Below are 23,917 nucleotides of genomic sequence, written 5' to 3'. Positions count from 1 at the left end.
GCCAGTAGATGTTTGGGTCTTTATGGGTTAATTTCCATCTTGCCTGCTACAGGGACTACAGATGAAAATTAGCAAGAATGCTATAATCTGGTACAGAGCATCTATATACTATGTTTAATGTTTTCTGTACATGGTCCCTGAAATAACAAAAACAAAAGTATATCTCTCTCTTAGTGGCAACAAAATTAAGCAAACACAGATTTGTTCAATTGCAATCAAATGTTATTTTCAAGTCAATTAATCATTTAAGCTCTAATGAAAACACTGTGACTGACTCTTAGATGTACATTTTTAGTAACTGTATGGCCTTTAAACAATACATGAAATTAACATCCTTGAGACTTCCTTTCACTATGTTTCCCAACCACATCTGCTGTCATTGGGTCTTTAATGCTCACGAGCAACACAATGTGCAATGATGACTGAGGAAGAAAATGAAGGGAGAAAAAGAAAGAAGCAAAAGAAAAACTGGGAGAAGCTGGAAGGATGCTGCTTTTTTCTGTGCTCCCTACTTCCTTTACAGCACAATTTACTGTGCTGTAAAGGAAATGAGCTCAAGAAAAGCCCTTAAAACAGAATATGTCTAAATCCCCGGAGTCCATAGTTGAGGGTTTTTAGTTTGTATGCTGGAGGATGGAAGAGGGAATGAAAACACAGGCATTTGTTTCCCAAATTTATAAAAGTTACACCTATTGAAAGTGTTTATATCAAAGTGATATTTATTGTAACACAATGCATTATATCTATTGGACCAAACAAATGTGCTGAATGCATGTGATTCTTTCTAAAATAAGCCACAGCTCCACAACTACAGTTTATGTGCACATTATTTTCTTGACTGTTTTTCTTTTCTTAGTCATCTGGAGAAACGGAGAAAAGAAAAAACAACTTTAAGGTGATTCTTTTGGTGTCACTGATGCATGACAATTCAGTGTCTTAGAATAGCGTTGCCTTGTTTGATTTTAGTTTACATTGCTGTGTTCAGATTTTATTTATATACATATTTATTCAACTACTGATCAGGGACAATGCAGGTAAACATAGTGGACATTCAGAACATTTGATGTTCTGCATAAGGTATAGACAGGGTGTTTGCTCTTTATCCAAATAACAATTCCCGACTTTTTCCAAACTGCAATTTTTTTCCCCAGACCTTGACTTTATGTACTTCTACACTTGCATTCCTATTTTTTAGGTTGAGATTGTACCTGTTGTGTGTAGTAGAAAAGTTCCTTTTAATAAACGTATGAATGAATGAATGTATAATTCATAGTAAAATATGTTTGACTGACAGAAACATTTTCAAAACATATGAAAATCATAAAAGTGCGTGGATATCACAAACAAGTTTCACTAGAATCATTCCAGAACCGACCGGTTTGCGAAATCATACAAAGGTTTTTAATATGCTTTCCTCATGTATTTCTTATCTTACAAGATTATGTGCCTTTGAGCATACTCTAAAATTCAACTATGAGAGAAACTTTTTTTCCATAAGAATTTCACACAAAATTCCAGACTTTTCAAGGTCTGGAAAACAGCGTTTCAAAATTTTGTACTTTTTAAGACTTTCAAGACCTGTGCAAGCACCCTAAGTATAGCGTTTAGGTATAAATAAATATATTTCTGTTTTTAAATATCTAAAAAAATAGACTAAAAATGAATCCATACAAGCTTTACAGCAACGTGCGACTACAAATTGGTGCATTGATAAATACGAAGACCAACCCCTGCACAAACATACACATGAATGATTGATGATGGTGAAAGCTGTTCCTGTGAAAGCTTTTACCATCATTATCATTAGAGCTGAACTGGGTATGTGTGGATTTCAACACTTCACAAACACAAACTCCACTAAACAAAAACAGTGGTTTCTAATTACTGACATGATGGCCACTTGCTTTATTTCTCTCCATTATTTCCGCTTGCAACACTCGTAAACATATTTTTGTCTTACCCTGCTGACGTTCTATTCCAAGTATATTTCTTGACTTCGACAGTCGTCTACCCTCAGAACAAAAGCCAGTTATACAGACCTACACCTCTGTCAACTCAAACCCTAAAGAACCATTTATGATTTCTTAAATGTTCCTCTTCACCTCTTTCTATCAACAAAAGATTGCTATTCTGCAGAAATCTAAAATCAGAGGTCATTCCCATAAATCAGACCAACAAGCAAAATGCCTTCAGCTCATGGTACTTCCTGTGGCATGTAGAAAAGCTCAGAAAAACATTCCACCACTCAGCACTCGCATTAAAACCTTAGGAATAACCAAAGGGTGTCCAGGTGATTTGACTGGTAATCCTAGGAAATATTTGGGCCAGAGCCACTAATAGGTACTACACAACCAAATAACACATAACATAATAGGAATAATGGGGACACATGCATTGTTTCATTGCATACATAACAAATGGAGCTGTGAAAAAATATTCTGTGGAAAAATCAGAGCATCACAATATGCATCTTTTGTCAAGTTTTTGTCTCACATTAGCACAGAAGAAAACCCTGATTGTTTTACATGTGACTTGGTTATTCACCACTTTGTCACAAAGAAGAAGGCTGGCACATCTACAAATATAGGGGGTCCCAAAAAAATTGAAATAATCTGAGATGTCCATATCAGAGTGCCTACATGTTCAAGAGAAATTATACTTAATAGGATTGATTTTGGACATAAAATGTTTTATTCTACAAACCTCAAATGAAAAATTCTGGGGGATGGTAATTTTCTAATGTTCCAAAGTTATTACAAATGTTCAATGTGAGTTCCTTTCTGACATGAACAGCCTTCCAAAAAATTCATGGAAAGGAATGCTTCTCGGACCAAAAAAAGAGTTTGTTCGAGGTGCTCTTTGGAAAAAGGGATTCATAAAGTAGATATCAAACTGGAAGAAAAATCCAAGGCACTCTCTTTAAACATTAAAATGCCTTTATTAACATGGCACGGTCATATCTAGATCCAAAAAACAGTGTTTTCTGGGACAGTGTTTTTTTGGGTCTAGATATGACTGCGCCATGTTAATAAAGGCATTTTAATGTTCAAAGAGAGTCCCTTGGATTTTTCTTCCAGTTTGATATGAACAGCCTTCCACTTGAAACTTCTTATGCCACGTCCAAATCTGCTTTCCTGTTGGCACTTGTTTATGAAATTTTCAAATAAATTCATGTTGAGCATTCACATTTGACTGAGTTTGGGTGTACTTCAATACACAGAACGCCTTTTCTGTTGCAGTAAATGGCATGTCTATTCCTGAAAGCAGAACAATAAAAATAATTACACTTTTTTGAGCAAAAAGAGCAAACAAATTTTAAAGTAATTATTAGGTGATGAAATGATGTCAATGTTTTTGGGACACCCTGTAAATGTTACAATTAAGGGATGTTGAACTTCACACAAATGCAATTTAATCTTTCATTTGGATATGTAAAGGCCCACCAAATAAACAAAATAACTTGATTTGAGGATTAAGGAGGATGTCTTTTAATGGATGGCTGATGCCGATCCAAGTATAATCCACAGAAACCTGATAAAAAATACACAAAACAATCAGGAAAAGGTTAAACCACCACTTTACAGATGAATACAAATCAGTTTGTGTAATTAATCTTTCTTAGAAACTGCCTTTATACAAAATATGAAGAGCAAGAAGAAAACAGATTTTATTGTTCTTTTGTTCTATTTCAAGACAGGTGCATTTACACTTCACGAGGAGGGAGATGAAGGTGGAAAAGTAGGACAGAAAACGTATGGAGAACAACATGAAAGCCTTTCTGAGTGACTCACAGATAACCCTCAGAAAAAAAAGATAAAGAAATCTGGGAATTCAGAATGGACCACTTCAACAGACAGTAGTCAACTCCCTTTATGAAGCTCTATCAAAGCAGTGTATGTCAATTTAAAAAAAAGTCTTTGTTAGGAAACAAAACTGCATATTACAGAACATTCTAACATAACAGAAGTGTCACATAAGTTTCATTTAATTCTAAGATCTGATTTAAATCTTAGAGTTTATGATATAATTGTGTTAAGTGCCCCTTAGAGCAAATGAGGGAGTCCACATTACTTTTCTTGCTTGACATTTTATAAAGAATTACACAACTTTAGCACTTGGATGATGCTTTAAGAGAATTAGAGTAGTTTGTCAAGTAGAAACACTGAACAGAGGAACCATACCAAACATGGTGAGAAAGCAATAACTGCACAAACACTACCTAAAGTTACTGAGACATGCAATAAAATTTAATAATAATGAAATGGATTTTTTTACTGACGTGAGCATTACCTTTATCATGTCTAAACTCCATCAATCTAATAGTCCATTATAGAAGTGGTCAGCCAATCACAGGTCTTTTCAGAGAACACAGATGTAAAAATGGGTGATTCATAGCTGTAACGACCAATCTATCACATGTCTCTACTGCACAGACTCAGACTCATCACAGAAACAACATGGCCACTCCCCTAAGTGTGATACTCTGGATTGATATGTCCACCATGGAATGAAAAGCCATTGCGACATCCATCTTTATATACAGTCTATGACAGTGTTTTTCAACCTTGGGGTCGCCTGAAATTTCGAGTAATTTATTAAAAAAAAAAAAAAAAAAAAAAAATTACTAATAAAAAATATATGATGAGTTGAGAGGGACAATCCCAATACATAAAAGACATGACAAACTGTGAAGCTGAAACTGAAGCACTGTGGTACTGTTTATCTTTCAAATGTTCATCATGGCTGGTTTCAGATGCTGCAGCTCTTTCATAATTCATAGTTTGAGTTATTGTTTGTTCAGTATTAATTTGCATCCTTGTAAATCCAAGCTGGACTGACTGTACATATCCTGACCAAGGAAAATAAAATTATCACTTTGTGCAGTAATCTACACCTGGCTTTTCTGCTTCCGTCCATAATAGTATACATTATATAGACTACATGTCACCTAAAATTAATGTTTATTTGCAACATAGTATAGCAAATTATTACATGATCAAAAACAAATGAATTTTAGGGAAAAAAAAATGTTGGGGGTCGCCGGAAATTTGAGATTTGTGATACGTTAAAATGGGGTCATGATTAACAAAAGGTTGGAAACCACTGGTCTATGATGAGGAATGAGAAGAGAGGGCAAGTGGAATTTCTGCCTTTCTTTTTCCAACTCGGTAAAAAAACAAAAAAAACAAAATGGCTATAGGTAATTAAAGTACTGTACTGTATTTACTGTTTGCACTCTTCTGGTGCTGCAATCAGAGATGAATACAGTCTGTCAGGGACTCCATGATGCTATGTGTGCCTGTATGTGCTTATGAAATCCTAGTCCTGCCAAGTTTTCTAAGCTGCTATGTGTGCGCGTGTCTGCCTCTATTCTGTTTCCTGTAACACCCATTAGAACAGAACACGGTGTCATGTAGAAGATATGCACCGCTTGTATGTGTGTGTGTGCATGGATATGTTTATTTGTTCTTTTTCTGTGAAGCTGTGATAGCGTCTGTTAAAATGTCCATTAATAACATTATTAATGATTTTTTTAAAAAAAGGCATGAGGAAACAAATTCGGAACTTGGATGTCTCTGCGCTGGTGGGTCTGGTGTATCCGTGTGCTTTTTCTTGATCTTACTAGAGACAGCCTGTCCCCTGGCCTTCAGCCAATGGAAATTAATGTCAGGATCAGCTTACATTTAAGTCATACGTAACATCATTGTAGACAAGGTGGACAGACAGTTACCAGCTGAGTAACTGACCGACTGGCTGGACGATGAAGTCATGTAGAGAGTAACAGGGTGATGTAACATACTGTAGCTATTAACTTATTTTTGTCAGGGAAAAGCTTTTCGCAATTGGTCTTTTAATGCATTTTTGCAAGCTTTCCCCAAACTGTGCCGTGTGGAATATTAATGAAAAACATATGTTTGTATTTGCAGATAGGAAAAATGAAACGCTAATAAATTCAAATTACCAGCCTATTAATCCTGTGTTTAAAAGGGAGCAGTTAAAAGCTTGTTTGAAGTGCATATAAGCTCTTTTCAGATGTTAAGACATGACCTGGTGCATGTGCATGAGTGTGAGTGAGTGTGGATCCTGTGATGTCAGGAGGTTTGCTCTTCGTCTTGTGTCTTCTACCACTTGAGTGTCTGAAGTAGAGAACGGGGAGCAGAGGGAGAGGACATGAGGAGGGAAGAACAAATAAAAAGAAAGGAAAAAAGGAAAGGGCAACCACTGGGATCAACTACAGACGTGCTCCTACCGACCCAAAAAAACCGGCTGTCGATAAGGAACCATGTGGGAAAACAGCAGAGGAAGAGAAGAGAGTGGAAGAGTAGACCACAGGGGAATAGTGAGAACCTTTTCTTCTCAGAATCAGACAGATATAAGCTTTCTGCCCAAAGCTCTTGCTTATCTGGTCATTTCATTTCACGCTCCTCTGGTTATTTACATATGGTAGCAACATATGGTAAACAACTCAGATCTACAACGGACAGTGTTTTACCACTGATGATGACGGAGCAGAGGGATGAGAACTTATAGATGGCACTAGCCAGCATCTCAAAACATGTCAGATTTTGCCCTTTGACCCGGGGGAAGCAGCGTGTTTTGTCCTTATGTATAATGCTCACCTTTCAGCACAGCGTGACAGTTGGAGCCCTGTGGAAAAGGGTAGGGTAGAGTGGTGCGGGCCCCGAGAGCAGCTGTGGCCTCCAGAAGGGCTCCAGTCAGCAATGAACACACGGATGTCCTCTGACCACAGGCACGATAAAACCTGGATATAAATAAGGACAGGTGGAACTGAGAGAGAAAATATGTGTCTGTCTTTGTTGTCAGACAGAACAAAAATGATCACTTCTCATTGCAAACAGACTGAAACAGAAAATACCAAGATATTTTATTCACTTTAACCCTTTATCGGGCAAGTGACTATTTTTGGTAATTTCCACATGCATTGCAAAACAAGTGACGGGAGCAACAGTTACAGTGAGGACAGTGGGTCAACAATCTCAGGTCCAATGTGGTCTCCAGGGTCTGTAAGGTCCACCTCTGCATGAACAGTGAGTGTACCTGCTTTGTTAGGTACCATGAAGTAATGGTACTAATGTAAGGAATGACGTTCAAAGGGATAATGTGGATGTGGACAGGTGTCTGGATCAGCACTTACTGTTGTAATGTTCTAAAACTGATTGTTCTAATGTTCTAAATTACATGTTCCTTTCACATTGCATGCATTTTTCTTGTATTTTTATCAATACTTCTTGGATTTCATTTTTGCCACTCATGGGTAAGTAACCAAATGTGGTAACTTCATTAGCCTTGATTTTCTACATAACAATAAAAAGATTTTGAAAAATTTCACAAAATAACAGTCTTGTTATGTCCTCCAATAACACACTAAAATTGACATTTTGAATTTCAGAGTATTTCTGTGAGTGACCTGTAAAGGGTTAATATTTAGCAAAGGCACAAACTCACATAAACTTCAGGGAGGCGCAAACACGCATCACTAAAATACCAGATTTTTACGTATATTTTAAGTTGACAGGTGTACATGTTGTACAGGATTACAGAGCAGATGACAATATGGAAAAAGTCCAAAAACAGAGACCTTCTCCTAATTAGCCATGTCTTTGACACTGTGACCTCATGAAAGGATTTTAATCTTCAGGACTAGTGCTGTGCATTATGAGGTAACAATGCAAAAACTCAACACATTTGACCAAAATGACTAAGTTTGGTTTCAGTCTTATTAAATGCAGTAACTTCTCAGTTTTGTAAATTCTGACATAAAAATCACATACATTACTTCTAAAGCCATGCTTATATTTGATTTCATGCCAGTGCTAAATATAGGCGTGAACACTCACTAAAGTACATTGTGATCTGATCAGTAAGACCTCTTGAGGTCGTCTGGAATGCATTTGACCACAAATCTTATGTTTTTGTCAGGATGCATAACAGGAAAAGCCTTTGTCAATTAAGGACATGATGGAGGGCAGCACTGATGCATTGTTGGAATAGCATCTATATTATGTCCATCTTGTTTTTGCTTGCCTATGTGAAACTAATCTGATGCTTGATTGGTTGACAGACTGAAGTGATAACTGTCTGGGGTCTTTTGGTCTTGTAGCCATGGTGACAAAAGCAACAATGAATGTGGTCCACTGGACACCTTGGAGAAACATGACTGACACATATGTGAATGGTGATGTGCCTCATCTGTCAACTTGTAACTGCATCACTCAATATACTGTACATCATACAGCATAGTGCAAATAGTTGGACATGTTTAACAGTTAATTCCACAGCATCTTCTATAGTCACAGAATATATTTTGGTACATAAATGCATGAAGCCAAAATATTTCATTGCAGTAGACACAAATATGTTGAATAATGATCCAATACCTCAGCGGATAAGAAAGATTAAGGCAGGAGTTTAGGTTCTGTCTGGGTGGGCAGGCACCGGCACTGTGAAAGGAACAGCAAGACTCCCTGAGGCACACAGATCCAGGGCAACACAGCAGAAGCTTTTTGGTGGGATGAGTCAGATTATGTTCCCCCGTGTCCTGCACATAGTTGGTAACCTGTCAAGGAAGAAGGGGACAAATGGGTCACATAGTAGAAACTAAAACTGGAAACACCAGAGTTTGATAAATCCTCTCAAAACGCTGTCTGCCATTCACCAAATGTTTGGTTCAGTTTGATCTTTAGTGCAGTAAAAACTTTCCCAGTGTCCCCTGACTGAGCTACAAAACAGAGAATGAATTGGGTGAAAGCAGCACATGGAGTTTAATCATTTTTATTCTGATCGACCCAACAATTCTACAAAAACACACATTAAACCTTCCTGGAAAAAGATATTTTACCCAGTGTTTTTCAACAGATAAAATGGCTGACAATTTCCCTGTTACACAACATTTGAATCAGAGGTCAGTGTAATTGGCCTCTCTATTGTGGTCATTCTCAGAAGCAATTTCCTCTTGACGGAACAGAAATCAAATAGTGAAAAGAAACAATTAATAGAGAGAAATACCATTGACACATATAGCTCAGAGGACAAAAGTTGGGACACTGATCCATACGAAAAGCACCAGAGCAAGACAGAAAGCTATGTAGGACAGTTAGAGAGGGAAAAGAAGACTAGGATGGATTAAAAAAAGAGGACAGCAGATAAAAGTAAAAGAGAAGAGAAGAAACCAGAGGAGGAAAAGCAGTTGACATCACAGAGGAGTTTTAGTTGAATGGATATTTTGACCTTAAAAAAAAAAAACACCTCCTTATTCAGTTCACACTCTTCAACGATCAAAACCTATCTGACCTAAAAGGAAACAACTGAGTTGTTCTCTGCCCTTGAGTGAACCTACAGATGGGCTTTTTTTCCAGGGAAAAGGCCATTAAGGCAACATTTTGTGGCACTGTAAGTGGACAGTAATGCCTTCAGCAAGGATGGAAACACAAGTGAATCAAATCAATACTTGTGACAGAGTGGGCAATGAACACAATAAAAGGTTAATGAGAAAATACTGTTTAGATAAATGATCACTAGCAGTAACTATTTGCACTGCCTGGAAGGTGAAAAGGTGGCTGAAGCTTTTTCCTGTTACTGGACTAAAGTGTGAAGTCTCCTCTTATGAACATGTCTGTCATTGTTAACTTTTAAATCGAATAAGCGTTCCTGGTAATGAGCGGTGGCAGGCAGTAGTGTGGCATAATATGCACACAAACACATAGTACATGGCAAACTAGTCTCAGTGGGATGGGTTTCCTGCATGGGGTGTAGGCCTAGCTGTTGTCAGATCTGGGCTGTCCCGTGGGAATGAAGACACATCAGCCTGCACGTTTAGAGTGATACAGCTAGAGGAAGAAATCTGGAGAGGAAGAATGAGGGATAAATGAAAGTGGCAAAAAACTGCTGTTAATGCTTTTGACTATCATTAGAAAACGGTTAAAGCCTGAAGCACCCACTACTGAAGAATGGATCGATATTGTATAGGACATCTACATTCTGGAGAAACTGACATTTTGTTTTAAGGGTCAAAGGGAATCTTTTTTTTTCACTTTTTGGTCAAAATGGACAAACTATGTCAAATCTGTAATTGATGTGAATTGAATACATCGGTTATGTGAAAATATGTATACGATATACATTTCTGTTTTGGTTAATGTCAACATACACTCCTTAGTGTGTTTTATCTTGTTGATGAAGTAGCGGAGTAAGCCCTCTCCTCCAGCCTACTTTTCTATCTTTCTTTTTTTTTTATTTGTTCAATATTCGACTAAAAATCTTGGATTAGCACCTTCGTTCAAATTTGATGTGTGGATATTGAATTGTACCTGAAAGGGAAGTTGTGTATGACATGCTTTTCCAGATAAACAAAGAATGGGAAAAAAACACTGTATTTCAAAATAACAATTAAAGGTGGGGTAGGAGATCCTGGAAAAACAGTTCAAGCAAGTTACATTTTGAAAATACACAATTCAAAAGTCCAAACCCCTTTCTTCAGACTTCCCCCCGAAGCCACGCCTCCAGAGTACCGGATTGTACTTGCAGAGGGGGGAGGGACAAATGGCCGTTGAATATGATTGACATATAACCATTCAGTCATTTTGATGGGCCGGTTTAAAAGATCTGGATGGTGTTTTTTTCCAGTCCCATCAGTTCCACAGGTGACTAAAAATCTTTATTTTTGTGTTAGAGCATTTAATTAATTGGTTGCAATCGGGTTGTGAAGGGGATTTTACACAATATAGTGAAAAATGCTCCAGGAAAACATCTCTCACCCCACCTTTAAATTATACTAGACATACAGTATATAGATACTCTCATACTCATATAAAGCTGACCTTCTCAACAACAAAATACGACTCATGGCCTCTTTTAAGTAAGTATTTTGACTCATATTTCTTGTAAAAGGCCTCATTTCTCCATTTGCTTCCAGTAGGGCTGCACGATTTTGGCCAAAAATAAAATCCCAATTTTTTCCTCTAAAAACTTGATTTTCAATTCGGGCCGGTGGTGGTGTTGTTTTAGCCGGCATGTTGTTTGCAGTGTGCAACCTGCAGTGCAACATACTGCTCCCACTTTGGCGTGTGATGAAGTTTGAGGTGCTGAAATAAGCTGGTTGTGCTGCTGTCTTTGACTGACACCGCCTTCATGCCGAGTTTGCAGCAGGGAATGATTTGGTCTTCATCGGAAACTTCGAAGCTGTACCAATTCCACTGAACCGACTTGCTCTTGCTATTTGTAGCCACGAACTTCTCATTCTCCTTAGCAAACGCATTTTTGTACTGGTGTGTGGAGACCAAAGACTGTGGAGACCACTCTCAGAATTAGAAGGAGGAACCTATGGTAGCCCAGAATCCGGATAGTCCAATTTTAAATCGATTAATTGTGCAGCCCTAGCTTCCAGTAACTTTTCATGTCTACTGAGTAAATGGCACAACAGACTAACAATGTATTTTCTGCACTGACAAAAAACATGTCAACAGAAAAAAAGGAGAAAAATGGAACTCAGCAAAGCTCAAGCATGTATTATTTACTCCATGTATATGTGCAGCTGACATGTTACACATCACCTCCAAAAATATTAGATGCACTATTTACTAATAGAGGTGACAAATAAACTGATAATTAAATAACTTTCATTCTTCAGACACTATCATAAATGACATTCGTATTGGTCCAGTGTACTGAACACATTCAGTTATCGTACACTGCTTTGAAGTACTGTGAATCTTCCCATCATTCAAGAAAAGCCTCCAAACAGTAAGTAAAACGACAACCAAGCTTTCTAGTGATGCTTAATGGTGATTGACCCTTGAGGTTCATAACTCTGGGTTTAGTAAATATTAGTATATTAGGAGATATTTAGCCAAAATAAAGTTTATTAAGTTTTTATCAAACCATTAGTCTCTCTCAATGTGCCCTGAAAAGGACACATATTCCTCCAACTGAAGTCAAGATGTAGTAGTGCCACACACTGAATAGATGGAGAGGTTAAAAGGGTGACTAATGAATCAGAAAAAGCTGTGTGTAAGCAACTGTGTAATAGAAACTACAAAGGACACTGTAGGGAATGCAGGCCTGCTTTGATGGACATAGAGCAGCTGTCTTCACACGCGCACACACAAACAAACAAACCTCTGACATACAAACTTGGATTAAAAAAAAAAAAAAAAAATCACACATTCATAAATAGTTTGTGCTTCTAGACACAAGGAAGTACTACAATTGAAAATATCAGAACCAAAAGAATAAATGCATCTTAAAATGATGAACAGCAAAATAAAAATTAAATATGCTGGTGTTTGATCTTCTGGTTCTCAGGTTTCACAGACGTCCCAAGACAAGTGACTCCACAAGTAACAAGGATAGAACGGACATTTGCTTCTGTTCCGCTGCAAATCAAATGGCATCTCAAGTGAGACAATAATATGGTTTCTAAGCCAGAGGGTAGATGAACAGAGCACCAGTACTTTTGGTTTATGCAGTATTAAGTATGGGGGGATATAAGTGCATTTCAGCTCGATAACTACACAAAGCATTCTCCAATCTAAGCTCTGTGGTGTTCTCCTTCCAGTACTCCTGTTCTTGCAGCTCATCCTGTCAGTAAAACTACAGCTATACCGGTCTGTTGCCACTAATAAATCTCGTATATCATGTTACAGTGTGCGCAGGAAATGCTAATGATTTAAGCTCAGTTAAGGTAATTTCAGACTGCCTGAAGCAGCTGCACTGATTCAGCTTTTCAATTTATAGAGTCACAGTAATTATAATGAAATGTAAAAAATTACACTCCTACGAACTATTCCAGTTTATATCTATCAAGTTTATACACTGAGGTAGAAACCCAAAGTCTGGAAATGGTGATCAGTATAATAAAATATAATTACATAATCGTGTACACAGCTTGGGCCACTTAAATTCACATTTGAGAACGAGGAGCAGCTGGTCATAAAAAACATCCTAGTCGGCATGTAAGTATGTTTTTTCTTTTCTTTTGAAAATTAAACATGATCTGAGACCTTTGTTTTGACATATGGTACACAAGTATGTAATTAATTAATACATTTGTACCCCTTTTATGTATATACATATATATATATATATATATATATATATACATATATATATACATATATATACATATATATATATATATATATATATATATATATATATATATATATATATATATGCACGGTGTCACATACACAATCTACACAGCTTCACAAAGATCCTTTCATGTCATATCCCACATGCTTTGTACATTTACTCACCGCAGGAGACTTACAAAACAAGATTTTACTGTTTTGTTTGTCCTCAAAGCAGTTCTCAGCTCACCACACTGCTGATGCAATGGTTTGGATTGAAAACTTTAAAGCATTTTTCTGTGATAACGGTTGTGCGGTGTTAGCATTTTCAACTGAGTGTTCAGCATTTTTGCGATTAAAATGTTGCATGCACAATTATCCCTTGATCCTTCAGCAAATTACTTACACTAGCCCATGGAGGACCGCAGTTTCATCCATGAGTGTTTTCATTTAGGGCTGGTTGACACCTGATGTGTTTAGTGAGAGTCAGTCTTCACATTGGAAAAAAATGTAAATCTTACCAAGTGTATTTTTCTCATTTCTAGTCAAAATATCTCGTCACACTTAAAATAAGACTTAATTCCCTGAAGAGTAACTTGTAAGTGAGATATAAGAACTTATTTTTAGACAACAGATCTTGAAAAACTTAACAGATTTTTTTTTTTTTGCTTGAATTAAGCACAAAAATCTTGAATTAAGCAAAAAAATAAAAAATAAAAAAATCCACCAATGGAACAAGTGAAAATTATCTTGGTAAAATTTCATGAAATAACATTTTCAAGATCTATTATCTAAAAATAAGTTCTTATATCTCACTGAAAAGTTACTCTTTAGGTGATTATGTCTTATTTTAAGTGTGATGAGATATGCTGACTAGAAATGAGAAAAATACACGTGGTAAGATTTTCATTTTTGCAATGCAAGTACAGGGATTAAATAAATGTTCCTTGTAGCCAAGCACATATGATTAAAAAGAGAAAAATATGACCATACTAGCTACAACTTTAACCTGTAACCATCAGTTATGAATGGGTTTGTCATTGAGCCCCATTAGCCCCCCGTTGGGTAATTTCTCTGCCTGGCAACAGTCATTTTGGGAAAGGATTAGAGAGGGGCACCACACAGATCTATTGAACTTTGAGCTGGAATGCACACTCGCAAAGTCATACATATACACATGCCATAATGAAGACATGCAAACATACTCATGAGTCATGCCTGTGCCGCTATGCACATCTCGCCAGACACATATTTTATGTATGAGCATGAGAGAGTCTGGAAAGACTGTTGCTGTCTCCCTGAAATCTAACCACCCATGTCTTGACCCTTTTACTTTGATGTCTTTGAGCCCTCCCTCACATACTCCCACACTGTCACCATCACACTGTCACTATCACTTGCATCCAGTCAATTATAGACCCACACAAACACACACACACACTCTTCAATACCTCTGCATATTTCCCTTTGTAATTAAGTGTTTGTGTACAGTATATCCTACCTAATAAGGCAAAGCATGTACACACACACAATAACAACATCACATGTACAGTCATAGTGTTTAATCTGTTAAAGATATCAAGCGAGTGAAAATGAAAAAAGTGCTCATGAGGGACTGGAGAAGTGCACACCCTGCTATCAAACATACTCTCCCACAAGGCTGACACTACAGGGATAGAAATACATAGTTTCAACTGAAATCTACTTTTAGAAGCATTGCGGAGGGTCGAGGTTAGCCGAGGGTAGCGGCCCTAGCGGGGGTTAATCTTTAAAGAACTTTGTTATTCTGGTCAGCAGTCTGAGCCGAGGTCACTGGCTGAGACGTCACTCTTAACCCTTTCTTCACGAAGCCTGTGGGATTTGGCCATTTGTTTATATATTGGCTATGTTTAATGAATTACTATGCAATACAATTTGTGGACATCTCAGCCTGTTGGATCCAGTGCTGCATCTTTATTCTGTCTAAGCTGTCTATACAGTGCATAGCAATCCAGTAGTTCATGAATGATAGCAATACAATTTGACTGACAGTGCCGTCAATAACGATACTACTTTCTGCTTAGTTTTTGTTGTGGTTTTTTTCCTCCATTTTGTACCAAGAAAACAAATCTTCATTCTAAATAACTAACTAAACTATATAATTTCTAATCATAATATTATTTAATGAGAACAAATTCAAATCTTGCAAGTTAATGACCTAAACATGAAGACAACACAACATATAAATATGGACCACAGCTATTGGTGAAATGGCATCTAATCAGCCGAGAGATGATATTATGTTAACAATAGGGATGGGAATTCATAAGAATTTAATGATTCCAATTCCATTATCGATTTTGCTAATCGATCCGGTTCCTTATCGATTATCTTATGAATTGTCATTGGGTGAGGGAATAACTGGTCTGCTTGCATTAACTGTCTTTTATATTTCCATCTCTGCACAGAAAATATAATATATACAGTATGCACAAATAATAATAACAGATGATACTGGGGCCCGTTCGAAGTGTGTGTGTGTGTGTGTGTGTGTGTGTGTGTGTGTGTGTGTGTGTGTGTGTGTGTGTGTGTCATACAACCAGACGAAGTGAAAGTGAAACATAAGACACTTTACTAATTCCTCTATGTCTCCCACCAGGGCCGGACTGAGACTCATTTTCAGCCCTGGAGTTTCATACCTCAGACCGGCCCACTTTAGATCACGACCGATTATTATTAAAATCATGCAATTATAACCTTACATGTTAGGTCTACACACTGTTCTGCACAGCCTTGTAATTCAGTGTATTTTCTAAAATATTTCCAATTCAGCGCAAGTAAAGGTTGCTTCACAATGTGGATTTATTTCAAAAGTGAGTGCACATTGACATCTCCAACATTATTATTCCTCACAACACAACAATAACAGAATCTATATTTTTGTTCTTATAAGTGTTAACATTTTTCAAACCTTTAAAATGTTTGAAATGAAATGAAAGTATAAAAATATTAAAAATTAAAAAAAATAAATAAATAAAGCTTGCTGCACTTTCTAATAACTATTATTTTTGTATCCTCTGCAACAAAAGATTTCCATCACAACTTACTTGCAGTTTGTTCCATCGATGCTATTGAAAACTTTTGGTACAGTGATATTAGGGGTTTGATGAGGATGATAAGAAAAAAATATGTATATCCTGTGACTGAGGGTGAGCAAAGCAATCAAAGCTAACAACAGACTCCTCTTCATCTGTCTCATTTGTGACTAGTGGTTCAGGGTTGTGCTGCTGAGCTGCTCCTCTGTCATCAGTAGACTCTGCTCTCCCTTTCACACTTCCACCAGTTTCCCTAGACTTGCCTGCACCTGGATCACAATAAAAAATAATATCTACAGACATTTGGACTTACTTAACCAATTCAGATCTTTACCCTGGCAAAATATGCAGGCTTATTTAATATTACTTTATACTATTGCCTTTCAGTTGTGGGCTTTGTGTATTTACTGTCTCACTTTTAATAATAAAAAATAAAATAGGCCAGTATTATCGTTTGGGTATAGAAAGTGGTTTTAGTGGAACTAATGTTTGTTTACACAGTCTGTTCCGACAGCTCACCTTTTCCTTCCATCCTGACAGGAACAATCCCCTCATCACTACTGGCTCCTGGCTCTGCTTCTGACACTAAAGCACAGTTTAAAAATGGTCATAATTCTCAGTACAAATCTTCTATTTTGCAAAGCCTCATGGCTGGTGTCTGCTGCTGGATCTGCTTTCTGAATCTGAGGAGCTACAAGACAAAGTTTCCCACTTACGTGGCGTCGCATCATACTATTATTTAAATGACATAACATTATGTTCCACGTCACAATGCCACATAATTCACTGACTCGATAATTAACTAACTTGAAAGGTGGTTTACCCGGTTCATCATCCTCATTAGTTGTTTCCAACCGGGAGGTCGTTTCTGTGAAAAAGTTGCAGATTTTGTCACATTTGGCTGCGTTTGCTTCCAGGACTTTCCTCTTTTTAATTCTTGCCTTCTCTACACCACCTTTGCTCTTTCTATTATCCATGTCTCAAACAGCAAACACAGCTGAGCATCGACATAGCCTACAGAGCACATATCGTATATGCTCCACAGCTACAGTATAGAGCTGCTAACCGTATGCAAGGAGATGTTACGCCAGGTCACGGTGTGTCCGCAAAAAAAACAGGAAGAAAACAAACAGTTTACTAGTAGAGGGGGTGTGGCCCAGGAACAGCAGCTGCAGATTACGTGGTCAACTCAGTGCTATGACTGAACACCGGCCCCCAAAAAATAAATAAATAAATAAAATATTAAATACATATTTAAAGTGAACTCCGGCCCTCGCGGCCCAAATATTATACCGGCCCACCGGGAATTGTCCCGGTCCTCCCGATTAGCCAGTCCGGGCCTGTCTCCCACTATTGTGCACCTCATTTTCCTTTTCCTTACCTTCGGAAACTTTTATTTGAGGGGGCAGGACATTTGTTGGCCCCCCCAGGCAAATAATTCCAAAGAATAGAGCTACTGGGAACCGGTTCTCAAAAAGAGCTGGTTCTCGATTTCCATCCCTATTTAAGAAGGCCAATATATCTGTGCATCATTAATAAGTATGTTTCCATATTATAATTTAGATATTAGTTTGTGCAAAGGGAAAAAAGTTATATGAAGTCAGCAGAACAGTTCAAATAATGTATGTCTTGTAAGTTGACCCTTCGGTTGTCAGCATTTTTGGCACATTCATCAGTTCTAGAGATCAAGAACGAAACTTGCACTAAACCCAGAAAAACATAACAACAAAAGCCTGTAACACCCAATATGAACTAAGTATAGCAGAATATATCGTCACGTCCAGGACTATAAATCAGCAGAAGACCTGTTTGAGTAAGCACTACAGTCCTGAAATCCTTCGAATCACAGAACTGTTTGTTTTCGTGTAGTGAAACTGGAGCCGAAAAGCCGTCTGTAGAAAATAAAGAAAATGTGCACCCCACTCACTGGGAGACAACAAGCGTAAATCAGCTGTACCTGGTCTATTTGAAAACTGGGTTGGGAGCCAGGTATGTTCAACAGCTCTGGTATCTCATCAGCCAGACTCTGACCATACCTATCCAAGACCGTGTAAACCGAATGACATGACAAAAACCAAGCCCACCAAAACAAGCCACGCAGACACCCCATGACTCAGGTTAAACATGTAATGATACAAGAGCAGAAAAAGGAACCATTCGGACACTTTTTCTGTCATTATTATTGTCTTTATCCATGTATATGCATAGACACTGAACAACTTTCCTCCTCTTGACAGTCCCTAATCCTGCTTTGTATCACCAAGGAAAGACAACCTCTGTGCACTGTCCTGTTTTCCCCTGACCTTTTTTGCCGTTTCTGTCTCCACAAGGTAATGTTTGCCTTAACCCAGCCTGAGCCTGGACTGTTTCACTGCTGGCTACACTGTGTACAATAGTATGTGTTTGGAATCATAGGGAGGGAAACTGTGTGTGTCCACAGAGAGCACAGCATGTAGGCTATTAGCTTCATGCAAAGTGTTTTTAAAACTGTACATGTGTGTATTTGTACACTTTATATTTATGAGATGATGCAAATCAATCATGCAAGTTGTACATACCAAATATTATTTTGCCATTTGGTCTTTGCTTAGAGACTAAATAAGTCCATCAGGGTAATGTCTGCAAACCGACCTTGGATTGAAAGTTTTGTTTACTGTAAATGAACCACCATACAATCCTAGCTGGAACTCTGAACGGTCAAAATTATTAATATCCAAGGACAGAAATAGTAGTAGAACATGGCCAAATGTAATGGGGAAAAAAAACTCCAAACTTTTAAATAAGAGTAAATGGAAAATGACAGGTTGTGTTGTTGATAGGATGCTTAAGCTCATCTACACAAATCTCATCTGATCAGCAGCCACTGAAAATCTAACTCACTAAAACAATCCAATAAATGCAACCAAGATACTATAGCACAAATTATATGCATACGACCCACAAATGTATATGCAATGTATGTGCCAATATATGCAAACCTCATTCGCAACCTCATTTCAATTAGGAACTGACCTAAAGAGGACATTGTTTGTTTCATGATTCAAAGATTCAGAGTCTTCAAACACCAAAATAAGATAGAAGAGGAGACAAGAAGGGTTTGTGGTATTTTACTGTGTAATCAGTAAGAGACTGCCTGCAACATCCGGCACAAGTGACACCAATACAACTGTAAAGCTCAGATGCCAACTCAGATGGAAAAGAACTTAGCAGCTGATTGAAAATGAAAAATATGAAAAATTGTCTGTGACAGAAAAAAATTCAGATGTGAAAATTAACTCGTTTTATGTGTGTGTGTGTGTGTGTGTGTGTGTGTGTGTGTGTGTGTGTGTGTGTGTGCGCGCGCGCTTTTGGTGTCGTTATAATAATTCTTGAAAGGGAACTCCTCTTTGGTGACTCATGTCTTAGATCAGACTCTCTGTGGCTCAGTGCTCAGTGGGTGGATTTTCATGTTAGCATTTCTAGAGGCTAGACTCATGCAATATTGTACATGTAATGTGGGTGATGTAAGTGTGTGGGTGTTTGGGAACCCCCAAAAGTTGCTGGAGGATACTTTTCCCTGTGATTTGTAATGGTGGGGCAATGACCTACATTCACTGATGTTCGTTTTCGATCCTACATTAAGTTGTGGCCCAAACAATGACACAAATATATAATACTAGCGCGTTGACCCCTCTTTTTTTGTATGTTTGTTTATTTATTTGTCCGTCAACTGTCATGGACTGAATCTAGTAAATGCACTGCTCCTGTTTATAACTTCATTTGCCGTCTTGCAGCGTGGTACTGCGCTTTCGGTCAACCGAGCAACATGATTGTAAAGCTATTATATTCCAAAATGACTAATATCTCCCAAAATATTGGTCCCATCAACTTGCCGAGATATTTAATGCAGAGATAGGACTATTCCTCAACTGTCCAATTCCAAAACGTCTCAATTTCTCAGAACTGTTCAAATACACACACAGACGCTCTGAGACCTTCCAGTATTATGATATAGATAATCAAAAGGTAATCAATAATAAGTAATAATTTATTTACTTGTGTCATATGAATAAGCTTCTGGCTCCTAGAGGAGGAACAAACGGTTCTAGAAGACAAAAGTGGGGGGCACTTTATTTTCTTTAACGTTTACCACTTAACCCATAAAGACCCAAACCTCAACCGCTGACCAAAAGCATCCACTGATCTAAACTGTTTTGTACCTGTTGATCCACTAATCCTATCAATACATGTAAATAATTGGCATAAAATACAATTGGTCATCTTTTCATGGTCATCAGATATGACCCATTTGGACGTTCAGAGACTCCGTAGTGAATGTGGAAACACCGTCATCTTCTACAACACTGATTCATCAATAATACCCAGAAAGCTGCATCAGTGACAGTGGATGGAAATGCTTGTTTTATGTTCAATTATTTATATATTTTACGGAAAAGGTCACTTTTTCTGCAGTTTTTTCTGTTTCTGATATAATAACCCTTAACCTTAATCTGAGCTTTTATGAACATCTGCATGATCAGTAAATAAAATACAGCAAAATACCTGATTTATATGGATAAAACACAAAATACAGAGGATGATAATATAAATAATTAAATGGTGATGAATCGCTTAAGAAAGGTTAGATATAGAGAAAAGTTCATTTGGGAACTTACATAACAGTAACGCTGGGTCTTTATGATTAAAAAGGTGCATCAAAAAAATGATAAAAATATCCCTCTTCTCTCCAACCAACAATCAGCCCATTACTGACTCTCGTGTACTGCCACACTGAGAAGCAAATTCATGTCACTCCTTTTTGCTTGGAATGAAATACAATAAAAACTCACTTAAATTATAAATTTGTTATTCAAATACCTGCAGATTAATATTGCGTCTATGGAATTTCAATTATTTCTAATTGATTGCTGGACTAAAACATGTAAGCTGGTATATATGTACATATGAATATACACATTCAATTTACTTAATGGTGGTGAAGAGAAAGGAGAAAAAAAACAGACACAAGGCAGAACAGAGTGTGGCAATGAAAGGTAGGGAAAGAAAAAAACACAAGAGACAAACCAGGTTGTGAGGACGTTTGTCAAAACAGGAACAGAGGTTCAACAGTAAGCAGGAGATGAATGAAGAAGAGGAGGTCATTAGAAGAAAGATGAGGGAAAGGTGGAGGAAGGTTTTGAGTAAAGACAGCACCACAAAAAAGACAAAGGAGGAGGTAAAGGGGGAAAAAAACACAGAGGAATACATCACAGGAAATAGAGAGGGACTTGAATCATAATCCCTTGCTGAATTTCACAAGGAGCTGTTCTACCAAAGACCCAGGAGCTAGGCCCACCTCCCGGGCACTGCCTCACACCCTTAACAAGCTTATGGCATTACTTTAAGTACTTTGTGTGTATTACACAAAAGAGTCAAGAGCACTGGAGAATGCAGCTACCTGGCAAAAAACCTCTGAGTTATTACATATTTAGTACAAGCAAATGAAGAAACTAAAACTGAAAATTACACACAATGTCATGAAATGAGAAAATTATAGGATGTATGACGTGTTTATGGCTGCACTGGACAAGAATAACACACACACGTTGGAAATTTGCAAAATTGAAGGTTAGCATTTCTACAGGTGATAGTTATACGATATACGATATGATATATACATATATATATATATATTTTTTTTTTTTTTTCGTTTAGTTTATTTCAAATACGCAACAAAACAAAGTAATCTTCTCCTTAGAAATAAAAGAGATAGCAAGAAATCATGGAGGAAAAAAAAAACTTTTACATGTACATGAAAGTAAAGCATGACTTTATTTGCACATTCGAAAAGGAGTGGGAGGAAGTGCAACTTATTTAACCCCACCCCTACATTATTCCACATTTCTGGAACAAACTCCCAGAAAGCCTCAGATCAGCTGAAACACTAAGTTTATTCAAAACCAGGTTAAAGACCCACCTGTTCTCAGCTGCAATTGAATAGAGTTCTTATTCAGAAGTTCAGATCTGCAATGTTTCTTTTAAGCTTCAAGTTTTTATCTGTTTTTTTTCTTTTCATGCCTATACTTTTTATTGCTTCCCTTGCACCCCGCTGTAATACTTCTAATGTTTTATGTAAAGCACTTTGAATTGTCTTGTACATGAAATGTGCTATATAAATAAACCTGCCTTGCCTTGCCTATGTAGAGGCGAAAGAAATAGTGTTTCAGAAAACCCTCATCAACTTCTGTAACTTTATTATATAGAAAAAGGAACATCTATCTATTGTGTATTACAGAAGAAGATGGGAAAACAGAGTTTACTGCTGTAGCTGTGGTCTACTGTACATTTGCTGGCCAAGATGTTCACATCTGATGAAAATATGACGGTCACAAGTCAGCACAACAGAGTGAATGCGCAGATTAGGAAGGCAAATACACAGCCTACAATACTACATGCTGAATGTATGGTTAAAGGAACAGATTTAAGGGTCAATATAGTATGACAGAATACATGTTTCCAAAATCCGACTGACGAGTCATGCATCTCACATTATAAAAAGAGTAGAATGAAGTGGACGAGGCTCTGAAAGCGTAAAGTAACCACAGCAGAGGTTACAAGATAGCAAAGAAAGTAAAACAAAAAAGAAATATGAGAGACAAGTAAGAAAGGAGAAAAAAAGAGGGGTCATCGTGAGGGCCAAAACAACCTGGAACCCATTACCCACAGCACCCAGTGAGACGCTTCCACAGAGCCACACTCCCCCACTTACAGTTCTCATGATGTCATACTACAGCGAGCTGCAACACTCTCCTACATAAATGCACACAGAGATAAGCATGATGAATGTTTTTCACTTGTTAAGGTTCTAGATATAAAAATACTTTTGGTACTACATAAAGAGAAATGCAGTCCAAACTACTTAAAAGTTGGGCTGGTACTTCGTATTCTACTGTTCCACCTTATAGTGAGTTATGATTTATGGGAATAAACGGTACCCATCTCAAAGTTTAACACATGAAAAAGTCAAGCCAACCATTAAGTGACCTTGTCTGTGAAAACTGTACTGTTACTTGTCAAAAAATGTGCAGATATAAATTTCCTAAACTAAGTATTTAGCACAGACTTCAGAGCTCAAACAGACTCTCAGAATGAATCAGTTACATGACAGAAGCTCAAATGCATTTAAGAAATACTACACTCCACATACATCATGTATAAAAACATCAGTTTAATGAAACAGAACACATTCCTGCGCTGTTACACTGATCACACTGAGATTTTAATCTTAACTGCAGTTTCTTAAAGCCACCAAGCACCGTGAATGAAACTGAACATTTACAGTGTGGACAACAGGAACATGCACTAAACGCTTTACTTACTTTAGTGACGATATACTGAAGAGAAAGGAAGAAAAGTCAACCGGCTCCAATCGCTCTTAGCCTGTGTACACTTAGAAAAGTGAGAAAAGAGGTTGAGTGAAAGGCAGCATGAGCGAGAGAGAGGGGGAGAGAGAGAGAGAGGGCGAGCGACAGAGATCTCTGCATCAGTGAGGCTAGCGAAAGGAGGAGAGAGATAAAGAGAGGAAAGGGGGAGAAGGAGTCAGACAAGAGACTCAGATCTCTGCCTAGTGCATAGGGTACCCCCATATTAGGTTATGAGGCAACTGGCCCATCGCAACGGCCGACAGAGGTGAGATTATATCAGACAGAACACTCTAAACACAAAATGACGGAGTAGAGACGGGTATACTCGGTTTCAATCGATCCTCCTCTCAAA

The 23,917-nt window shown here is 37.6% G+C and overlaps 1 protein-coding gene across 2 annotated transcripts in view; it reads right to left on the bottom strand.

Annotated features, from left to right (window-relative positions):
- The window catches only part of plce1 (phospholipase C, epsilon 1), a 120,500-nt gene that overhangs the window by 64,035 nt on the left and 32,548 nt on the right, over positions 1–23,917 (bottom strand). For both annotated transcript variants that reach the window (XM_030163130.1, XM_030163131.1), the window contains 2 exons: positions 8,400–8,578; positions 6,621–6,763 (listed from right to left, as the gene is read on the bottom strand). In XM_030163130.1, the coding sequence (XP_030018990.1) occupies positions 6,621–6,763; positions 8,400–8,578 (322 nt within the window). The remainder of the gene's footprint in view (positions 1–6,620; positions 6,764–8,399; positions 8,579–23,917) is intronic.

This window comes from Sphaeramia orbicularis, chromosome 19 (genome assembly GCF_902148855.1).
Source record: "Sphaeramia orbicularis chromosome 19, fSphaOr1.1, whole genome shotgun sequence".
Classification (NCBI taxonomy): Eukaryota; Metazoa; Chordata; class Actinopteri; order Kurtiformes; family Apogonidae; genus Sphaeramia; species Sphaeramia orbicularis.
Note: the sequence above shows the minus strand (reverse complement) of the source record. Positions and strands in the feature narration are given on the sequence as shown.